The sequence below is a fragment of the Epargyreus clarus genome, unplaced genomic scaffold, assembly GCF_041222505.1.
Source record: "Epargyreus clarus isolate Ecla_fem2 unplaced genomic scaffold, WU_Ecla_fem_2.2 ptg000022l, whole genome shotgun sequence".
Classification (NCBI taxonomy): Eukaryota; Metazoa; Arthropoda; class Insecta; order Lepidoptera; family Hesperiidae; genus Epargyreus; species Epargyreus clarus.
Window position 1 is genome coordinate 1,703,918 of NW_027332229.1, and position 11,246 is coordinate 1,715,163.

At 37.3% G+C, this 11,246-nt stretch overlaps 1 protein-coding gene across 1 annotated transcript; it reads left to right on the forward strand.

The window, feature by feature from the left end:
• Nucleotides 1–5,656: 5,656 nt before the first annotated feature.
• Nucleotides 5,657–8,283, forward strand: LOC140751198 (uncharacterized). The gene is made up of 2 exons (XM_073085060.1): nucleotides 5,657–6,068; nucleotides 7,565–8,283. Exons 1-2 carry the CDS (start codon nucleotides 5,666–5,668, stop codon nucleotides 8,257–8,259), a joined length of 1,098 nt encoding a protein of 365 aa, XP_072941161.1. The 5' UTR covers nucleotides 5,657–5,665; the 3' UTR covers nucleotides 8,260–8,283.
• Nucleotides 8,284–11,246: the final 2,963 nt, after the last annotated feature.

Sequence of the window (11,246 nt, forward strand, 5' to 3'; positions counted from 1 at the left end):
ACCATCGATATAACAACTACGAAAATTATTACCAGTAATATTGAAATAATGGTTACAACATGCGAATAATGAGAAGTTATACAATTAACGTAAACTAATCTCTACATAGAGCTCCGAGATCGTGAAATAAAATGGGAAAGAAGTTAATAAAAAAAAAAAGAAGAACTTATTTTCCGCGTTTGACAACTACAAGAAAACTGCAAAGTTAACTATCACTTATGAAGGCAATTATTAATGATGGCTACAATGCAATCGATAAAGAAAAAAGGCGACAATCAAAAAAATAACAATAAATTTTATGCAAGAAGGACCCATATAATAAATACAAAATTATGAGCAAAAGGACAGTGCAAAACAATTATTTACTGTATATTAAAAGATATAAAAGAATTGAAAATTTGAAGAAGACAGAACATTTGTTATAACAGTAACAATAAAGTACATATGTACTGCGAACGGAATCATCGTGTGGAAACATAAGAATCATTTATAAAGTACACAAAGGTACTACGGTGTGGGAAGTATTAATACGAGTCCGCACTTGGCCAGCGTGGCTGGGTATGGCTTATGGCCTAAATCCTCGTGTACGAGAGGGCCCTATAATGGGACAATAATAGTAACGGGAATTGATAATAAAGAGAGTTAAAGTTAAAATTAATCGCATAATAGAGTATAATACTAATGCACTAAGGTTTATTGTTCAATTCGCAATATAACAATAATTGTATATTGTGCTCTGTATTTTTCTGCAATATCCTTGTACAGCAACGCAATCACCGTCAGACTCACCAGAGCTAAATGCGAAGAAGCAGGGCGCTAGCCGTAAGCCCTTCAAGCGACCGAAGCCCATATTGACGAGTAGGGAATTACCTAAACCACAAAGACTATCATCAAATCCAACACCAAAACCATTCAACAAGAATCAGCACTTCAACATGACGAAGATCATAGACGATCCAGATGATGTTGAGTTTACGAACGATCGCTACAGGATCCATCCCCGTATGTTTGAGTTCGTCTTTAATAGACTCAGAGAGGCCAAGCGCTACAAGATTCTTGGTTTGCCATCATCAACGATTGGAAGTGTGGCCCAGCAGTTAGCTTGGGTACCAGAGGAACCAGCCAACGACAGAAACGTCCAATACATTTCATGTCAGGGCAGAGTTACGTCATTCGCTAATGTGCCAACACGCATAGCGCGAGCAGCCTACCTAAATGGTGGGTGTGCTAGGACCGCATAGCGCGAGCAGCCTACCTAAATGGTGGGTGTGCTAGGACCGCATAGCGCGAGCAGCCTACCTAAATGGTGGGTGTGCTAGGACCGCATGGCGCGAGCAGCCTACCTAAATGGTGGGTGTGCTAGGACCGCATAGCGCGAGCAGCCTACCTAAATGGTGGGTGTGCTAGGACCGCAAGTCATGTAAAATGACGAAATAAAATTTGGCGCGAGCAGCCTACCTAAATGTGGGTGTGCTAAGACCGCGCAGGTAAAAGTATTGAAGAAACAAAAAAAAAAGAAAGAAGTTTAAGGTATGAGTAAGTCACCAAAAACAACAAACGGAAATATAACTGCCCAAAGACTACAAAAAAAAATGAAAATGTAAAGTTGATGAATTTAAACAACTGAGTGTGAACCGCAGATATAAAATAAATTAAAAAGCTTGTGGATCAGGGATGCCACGAGAACCTAATAAAAAAAAATAAGCGGACACTGAATTTCTAAGAATTAAAAGTAAATTAAATGATAACTTCAATGGGAAATAAAAATAAAAACATGCCAATCAATTAAGTTTCAGGGCATGAATATTTGAAGATATTGAAAGCTTGCTAATATGAGTTTAATTTCAGGTATATAAAAATAATGCTTCGAGAGCGAAGCATGGGCAGGAGGGCCGTGTGAGCCTAACGGCGAACCAGGCGATTTTATAAACAAATTTATGTATTGATATAGGGAGTATAGCTATAGAGCTACATATGTATTAAGGTCTGAGTAGTAAGATTTGTTGAATAAAATAGTTCTGTACTGACAGCCTCTGGGCAAAGACGTATTTTCATTTACCGAATCTCCCGATACTTCTGACACGTGTTCAAGGCGATGCATGGAACTTAGCCATGAAGTTCGCGCGTAAACAACTTCGCTCGCGTCTCGTCACTTCGCCAGTCGCATTATCATTCGTTTGTTTTTCCACTGTGCAGCGTTTGAAATAAGTGTGCTTTTAAATAATTAAATATTAGATTATGGAACTATTAAAAGATAAATTGGTAATATTGTGAACAATAAACAAACAAACTTTATCTTGTGATCGTGATAAATAAATACAAAGCAAACTTTAGTTACACTATTAGAACATTTTGAGGTTATGTTTATAGAGTGTGCTTTCGATTAATATGGAACTATTGAAGAATATACTTAGTGGTATTGTGGACAATTTTGAAGTCGTAGAATATGATGGAGACAATGATAAATTACCAATGTAAAATTCGATGCTCTTTATCTTGTGAAGGTGATTATGACAAAAAGTGTGGTTATTTCATTGAAAAGTTTTCGGAGGCAACGCAAACAAATTGGATTATGTTGAGACGATATTCACAGCAGATACGATATGATTTCAGAAAAGTATTTATTTGTCATCTTTCGGAAAGAAACAAAACCAAAGATAAAAAGAAAAGTGTGACTAGAAACTATAATTGTAGAGCAAATATTGGGATAAAATTTTTAAAAGTAACAAAGAGTACGATAAAAAATTCGCAACTAATGAAACGGGGACTGAATGTTCTAATAGAGATAAACTATAATCATTCCCACCGAGTCAATGTCGCCCAAGCATTGAGCCTACTGCGTTGTTCCGAAGACACGATAAAACAATTTGAATCGTATTTTGAAGGTGGGATAACAGCTGCAGCAGCAAAATCGTATCATGAAATAGCTATCATTGAAGGATGTGAGAAGAATGCTTACATTACTTTATCTAATGCACAAAAAAATCCATGCGACCGCCAAGTTATTCATCTGTATGAACAATGGCGTCGCCGAACCTACGGAACGCGAGACATCGGTGATATAATTGAAGTTTTAAAACGAAAGAAGATTGAGTTGTCTAAAATAAATGTAGAGATATATTTAAAGTAAGAACCAACTGTGTGTGTTGTAATAACGCCTATTATGCAAAGAGTGTTCATGGCTGGTTTGGCTGATGTAATGGTGTTTATGGATACAAGTGGATCTTGTGATCAAACAAATGCCTGTGTTACATTTATCTTTGCTGCAACGAAAATTGGTGCTTTACCTATTGTTGTCATTTTGCACACGAGTCAATCTCAGGAAAATTATACACATTCATTTCAATGTGCAAAAGATTATTTAGAGGAGACTGACTGAATGACTGATGATAGCAGCGCAGAAAGGAATGCCTTACGCACAGTATTTCCAAACAGCAGATTACTTCTTTGCATATTTCATGTAAATCAAGCTCTTTGGCGTTGGTTGTGGCAAAGTGAACACGAAGTTATTAAAGAAGATCGGCAATCTGTTATGAAAAAAATCCGTACTGTAATGTATGCCAATACAATGCAAGAAGCCGAAGTTAGAATGGATGATTTATCAAATGAGGAGAAAGTTAAGAAAAATAAAAAGCTTGAAAAACATTTAACAAGTCATCTAAATTTCTATCCTGTAGCTTAGATCAATTAGCAAATAATCTTAATGACCAACAATTTAGTGACTTGAAAAAAAACTTTCCCTGCAATGACGATTTTGTTCGGCTCAGAAGGAAAGGAATTTATCCTTATAAATTAATGACCTCTTATGATTCATTAAATCGGGATTCTCTTCCAACTCAAGCCGAATTCTATAGTTCGCTGACAAATTCTCATGTTTCTAACGACGATTATAACCATGCTAAAGATGTTTGGCAACATTTTCGATGCCAGAGTATGTTAGATTACTCAGATTTATATCTTAAAACAGACGTTTTACTTTTAACTGACGTTTTTGTAAATTTTAGGGAACTTTGTTTAAAGATTTATGGTTTAGATTCCGCGCACTATTACACGGCACCTGGCTTAAGTTGGGATGCAACGTTGAAGTATACTAAAATTGAACTAGAACTATTGTCAGACTATGAAGTAGCGTTCTTTAGAGCAGGCATCAGAGGAGGTATATCTCAGAGTAGTAATCGTCATGCAAAGGCTAACAGTATGTTTATGAATGATTATGATAACAATAAACCTGAATCATTCTTAGTGGGCAACTTACATTATTATTATAATATTTATTTATTTTACATTGAGGCCCTCTTGGGGACATTCGCTGATGACACAGCCCTTATTGCATCACATGCCAGTCCTGAGGTTGCATCAGACATGCTTAAATGAAATTTCGGTTTGGCTGAAAGTCTGGAGAATAAAAGCCAACGAAGCAAAATCATTACACGTAACTTTTAGAAAGACATGCATCGTGCGCCTCAGTTGTATTCAATGGAATAACAATTCCCCAGTCCAGAATATACCTGGACGCCTAACATGGAATGTTGGAAATTTAAATTTCGCGCCAACCATAATGTCAAATCATGACATCAACGACGGGAGGCCATCTTATTTTTCTCTTTTGTCAAAAATTCAAAATATGTCTACCGTGAAATAAACGTGATTTGTCAAACTCAACTTTTTATTAATTATAACTGGCTCCGTACATGGCCCTGGATCTACGCCGGATATAAAATACCAGCTTAAAATTGATTGTGAAAATTTGTGGACATTGAAGCCGTGGACCGCAAATTATATTGCAACGGGATCTCGAGTCGTCGGAATGGTCGAGAGTTCAAACTTTAACGGTGAAATTGTGAAAATTTGTGGTAGACATCATTCACCACCCCATCCTACAATTGGTGACCCCGAGCAAGCACGTGCTAAATATGTCCAGTGATAGCGGATCCGACACGGCGCGCTCACAGGTCAACACACGGCCACGTCGTCCAATCAAGATGGCGGAACGCGTGAGGACGACCGAATCCAATGCGATGCATCTAAAAATACCACCTTTCTGGCCAGAAAAGCCCTCAATATGGTTCGCCCAAATAGAAGGTCAATTTACAATCGCTAATATAGTGGACGATGCAACAAAATTGTACCACGTGTTTGCCAACCTGGATCGGCAGTACGCCGGTGAAATCGAGGACATCCTAACCGGACCGCCTAACTACGAGAGACTAAAAAGCGAACTAATAAAAATACTGTGTGACGTAGTAATAAGGCGTAGTATAAATTCATGTCAATCCTATTGTGAGAGAGTAATAAATGGATCTTCAATCTAGAAACATATAATTTACCTAGTCCCGTCCTTACATGGCGACCCTGCCATTTAAGGTGCAGTTTGGGTTCGAGTTGAGTGCAGTGTAACAATGCGATTTCTCGACTTTTAATTTTTTGAACAATGGCGAGTTATAAATTAAGAAATAAAATGGGGAAAGAACAAAGTAAAGAGCCAATTGTAATTGCCCAAAATGCTGCTGGAGGCGTAAATGCGGCCGACGTGGAGCAGTTATATTCGAACCAAAAAGTGACCAATTTTTTTTTATTTTTTTTTTATTTAGTTATTTAAGAATCATACAAAAAATTACAAAATACAGCAGTTCTTGCGGATCTAAATCTTAGAGCTAGTTCAGACATGGCGGAATCCGTGCGGATGCAAATCGCGCGGTTAGACCGCGCGGATCTTATTTACATTAGCGCCTATAAATTCGTTCATACCTGTCCGCGCGGATTGACAAACCGCGCGGCTACCGCCACTCAACCGCTAGAAAATGAATTCGCGCGGTTGCCGCTCGGATCTATTTACTTGACGTACCTAGAGCGCGTTCAGTTGCTCTGCGGAAGCCGCGCGTATCGGACGGTGACAATGGATCGCTTCGACACCGAGCTATTCATCGATGAGGTGGAAAAGAGACCTGCTTTGTGGGACATCCAATGTGCAGAATATTCCAATAAAATTATTAGAAACGGAGCTTGGCAGGAGCTGGTGGATATTTTTGGAGAAAATGAGGATTCTTTGGAAAAAAAGGTTCTTTTTGGTCAGTATGTATTTAATTTTACATTTATCAGGGTAGTTTACATATTTTGTAATTGACAGTCCACCCCAAATAACTAAACTATATAAAAATGTTGTTATTGTGATTGGAGGTAAGTATCGGGCGCGGGAAAAATATCACGTTAGCATAGTAACGGAGTAGCTAGTGACTATGTGCAACCGACGCGACGCCATCTTGAGTTTAGTTATTTGGCGCGAACTGTAACAAATTTTAATTTTGGAACGAAGTTCCTTATCGCGCGTTGTGAAAGGGGGCTAGACGGAAAAAAATCTCACGATTCTCACGCACGCAAACACCACGCCTCGCTACTCGCCTCTAGTACTCGCCTCCAGTGAGGTCAACTTCGTTCTATCCGGGTGTCCCTTGACACCTCTCAAGTTTTTATATTTTTGTGTCTTGCCATTCTACACGACCCTCATTTACAAAGTAATTAGCATATTTGTCTCTAATATTTAATGATGACGGTGTACCCCTTCCTGCATGTAATGTATTAAGATTACTCATTGGCCCAGTATATAAAGTATCTTCAAACTGTATACCATCTCTAGTTCTAACAAAATTGTGTAGCACACAACAGGCCTTTATTATGTCTTCGGCAAAGTCTATATTAACGTTTATAGGCCTATGAAAAATGCGCCACTTGTTTGCCAGAATTCCAAAAGTGCATTCAATATAACGTCGAGCTCTTGATAACCTGTAATTAAATATATTTTTTTCGTATGATAGCCCTCTACCTGCATAGGGTCGCATTACAGTTTCGGATAAACCAAACGCTTCATCGCCAACTATGACGTATGGCAATGGCGTAGGATCTGTGTTAGATATTGGTTTAGGTTTTGGTATGTGTAATGACTTTTCTATTAATCTTTTATAAAATACCGAATTTTTAAAAATTGCAGAATCACTACTTTTTCCATATGATCCAATATCTATGAAAGAAAAACAATAGTTACTATCACAAAGTGCCAACAGCACTATGGAAAAAAAAGTTTTGTAATTATAATACAAAGATCCAGAATCATTGGGTTTTGTAATCCTTATATGCTTGCCATCTATGGCGCCAATGCAATTGGGGAAATTTGCATATTTTTCAAAATCTGTAGCTATTTTCTTCCATATATCTTCGCTGGGTTCAGGCATGACATTTTTTGCGACTTTTTCCCACAGAGCTTCACATACTTCACGGACAATTCCTGTAATTGTAGATTTGCCAAGACGAAAGTTGTAATGCAGTTCTCCAAAGGAACAACCAGTACCCAGATATCTGAAACAATATAATCTTGATCTGTATCGTTTTGTTAAAAAAGTTGCAAACTTTTCATTTATTAATTATAAGTCGCGGGCACCAGCTAGTTTAAAATAATGAGTGTCAATTATTTTATTTTAAATTTTTCAAATTTTTGAGTGTCTTCAATTATTTGACCGCTCCTGTATTTATAAGTCTACAATTTTGTTAAAAATACTGATTTCTGTTCCAGGTGTAACTTTACAAAAAAAGTGGAAGAATATACGGGATGCTTATAATAAGGAATTCAAGAAAGGCAAATCAATTCCTTCTGGTTCTGGTGCATGTAAAGGTTCAAAATACATGTATTTTGACCGGCTTTCTTTTCTTCAGAAGACAGTAGAAAACAAAGAAACGACATCAAACATACATGAAGCCAAAAATGAAGGAATTCAAAACATTGACCAAAACCAAGATAATTTTGTTAATGCACGTGAAATACAACCAGTACCCAATAAAAGGAAGAAGACTAAAATTACTTCAGAAGAGCGATTGGCTGACATATTAGAAAATAGCATTGAATCAAGGGATAAAATACAGAGACAATTACAAGAAAGTATGTCAAAGCAAGATGATGATGATAAGCTTTTTTGTATGTCATTGTATAAAGAGTTAAAAAAAGTTCCAGAAAATAAGCGTTTGGCTACTAAAATTGAATTACTCCAGGTAATACAGAAAGGGCAGAAATTACCAGCGCCTATTCATATCACGAGCCAGCAGAACACGCCTAATGAAGTATTTTGGCAAAACCAACAATATTCAAACCCACAAGGATATTTTACAGGATATTCTACAATCGTACCAGGAGAGTCTCCATCGCCTTTATCATGCAATAGCACTGACGACTCACAGTCTTCTATAGTACAAAACATATATTCTGATGTATAAAATAAATATCTTACCTTAATGTAATCACGAGTTTTTCTTCTGGGGCCACGCTTGACCTCATATGGGTATCATTAGATGCAATTTGTTCACTGATCATTTCTAATAATTCATCAAATGAATTTATCGACATTCTCAAATAATTAAAGAATTTTGGTTCAAAACTTCTTAATTTTGGATATAAAGTCAGAAACTGACCATGGGTGAGCCGATCACGTAATATTGGATGCACCCAATACTGCCGTTTCTTCTTTCTTTCTTTTTTACGGAGCAACAAGTACACACATATTGCTTCTTCGACTTCCATGATTGGACTAGAACGCTGTCACTCTATGCGGATTACGGCACTCCGCATTTACATCCGCGTCTGTCTGAACACTTGCGTTTAGAACCGCGCGATTTGCATCCGCACGGATTCCGCCATGTCTGAACTAGCTCTTAAAGTTAGTCTTTTTGTAATTTTAGTTACGTATGAACACAACATGCGTAGCAAATTTTAGGCACTTTGCTTATTATTTAAATACTGGCAGTAAAGTTCGGAATTTATAAGTTATATATAAACGCTGTCATATGAATTGGATACGGCAAGAGATGGCCAGGAGCGCTTCCAGACGTACTAACACCAGGCGCGAACAAAGGAGAGAAAAGAATCAGGAGTCTGTCGTTTAGCCTTGAGTTACATTGAACTCGGCTAAGCATGAGCGAGTGAGAGTGACCTGTAAGACTTGTTTTGTAATAAATATAATCTATTTTGTAAAAAAACACCATTTGTAAAATAACGACGAAATACATTCTACAACCTTATTTGGAGAGGTTTAATTCTAAGCCAGGACGCCCAGCGCACCAAAGGGACCTGACATTCAAACAACTTGTTAACAAATAATGTCAGTTTTGTACAAAACGGTAAAACAAAATGGGCAAAATGTGAGCATATAAAAATGTTGTTTGATATGGATGATGGAGACGATGAATTTAAAATAAATAAAACAACGGGAATGGACGTGATTAAAGAAGAAATCCCAAAAATGAAAGTCACATATGCCGCACGAGTATTCAGCCCGAGAGTGTCCAGTGCCTAGTTTTTTTATCGTAAATACGTAAGTTTTGAGTAAGTAGAATATTTTTAAATATCACTTATAGTACTTCTTCACGTACTTTAATATTACCTAGAATTAATCTCAAAGAGCTCATACCCCAAACAGGGTCCATAAAAACTCGCAAGACGCTGTTTAAGGTATTTATCACCTATTTTCAATACTAAATTAAACAAAGCTCAATGCAACGAGTTATCTTTGAGACTATGTAAATTACAAGATTTATAACAAGTTTTGAGGACGTTCAATATCAAATTGAATCTCTAGACCCCAACTATGAGTCCCAAATAAATGAACGGGAGGAATTTGAGAATAAGTTATAGTATAATAGCTAGCCCTCAGGAGTTATTAAGTGAGATAAAGTTACGTGAAATTGAGGCACTCGAGTGCGAATCAACTTCATCTTATCATCACAATAGTATTAAATTAACTGCATTAAGGATTCCATTGTCCAAGCAGTCCACCTGATGGTAAGTGGCTACTGCCGCCCATGGACGTTTGTAATCAAAACCAGATAGGATTAGATATTCCTACCTCAGGTCGGCCACAGATGCGCCGCTACCCCTGAGGACTAAGCTGGAACGCCTCCGAAAAGTCTGTCTCCCTTACCACACCCTTCAAACCGGAACACAGCAGCACCTAACACTGCTGTTATTAGGTAGAAATAGGTGTGGCGGTGGTGCCGCCGGAGTCGAAGGGCAAAGGGTTCTACCACCTTTAAAATGGAGGAATGTTTAATGGAGACCCAAATAAATGGTTGGAATTTATGTCTCCGCTTTCCGTTTACCCGGTTTACGATTTTGTATACAGTAAGCCAGCAAATTATGTTTACATTTTATACCGAGGCCTACGTAACGCAATTCCCTTTATAGAAGATGTGGGATACTAAATATATAAACCAGACTCATTGTAATCAGGAGAGATTCAGTTGCCGACTATTAACTAACAAGTGAAGGTGTTTTTTTTTTTTTTTTTTTTTTTTTAATTAATCATTATTATTTTCCTGCTGGTATTGGTTTTCCAGCATCTTTCATTCTTTAATTGCATATTAAAATTACTATATTATTACATTATGATTATGAATAATTATATAATTTAATGCAATTTTTTGCTCACATATTAATCAATATATTCTGTATTAAATGTACTTAGCCTATATACAAGCTTTACTTATTATTGTTCGATTTTTTTATATGACATATTATTTTACTACATTTACTTAATTACTTAATTTAATTATTGGTACACATTAATTTATTAAATTATTTATATACATTGTTTCAAATTATAAGTTGTAGATTTATTTTTGAGTTCCATGTCTTTTTATGATTTACTATTTCATTATATTATATATTTATGTATATATTTTATTCTACATTATTATTACTACTACATTATTTAGATATTATCTTGTTACAGTGCTGTTATTTTTACGGTTTACCGCTTTTAGCACGTCTAGCAGAGAGGACCGACGGAGGAAACCGCTGCATGTGAGGACAGACCTACGACAGTAAGATAGGGCGTGTTCAACACGTGTTTTGCAACTGCACTCCTGTGCCGATTTCAAAGTAGGACACAACTCACGCAACGGGCGTTACGTAACTCCGCATGTTGGTTTGCGTACCGACACGTCGCGTATTTTGGATCATCGTACCAGGCATACCTTATGTGGGAGCACCTCCCCTTCTCAGGGTTGGACCCCAGGGAGGTGAAGGAAGTTGCCCCTTGGCCAGACTATTGGGTGAGGTTGGAAAACCTTGCTGTCAAAACTGTGACACACCAGTTCATTTCATTCTCTGACCTGCTACGGCAGGAAGAAGACCTTCTCTTTGATCCTGACCCAGTGCAAAGGTGGATCCTGGGTAGACTGGAACACTTTGAGGAAATTGTATATAC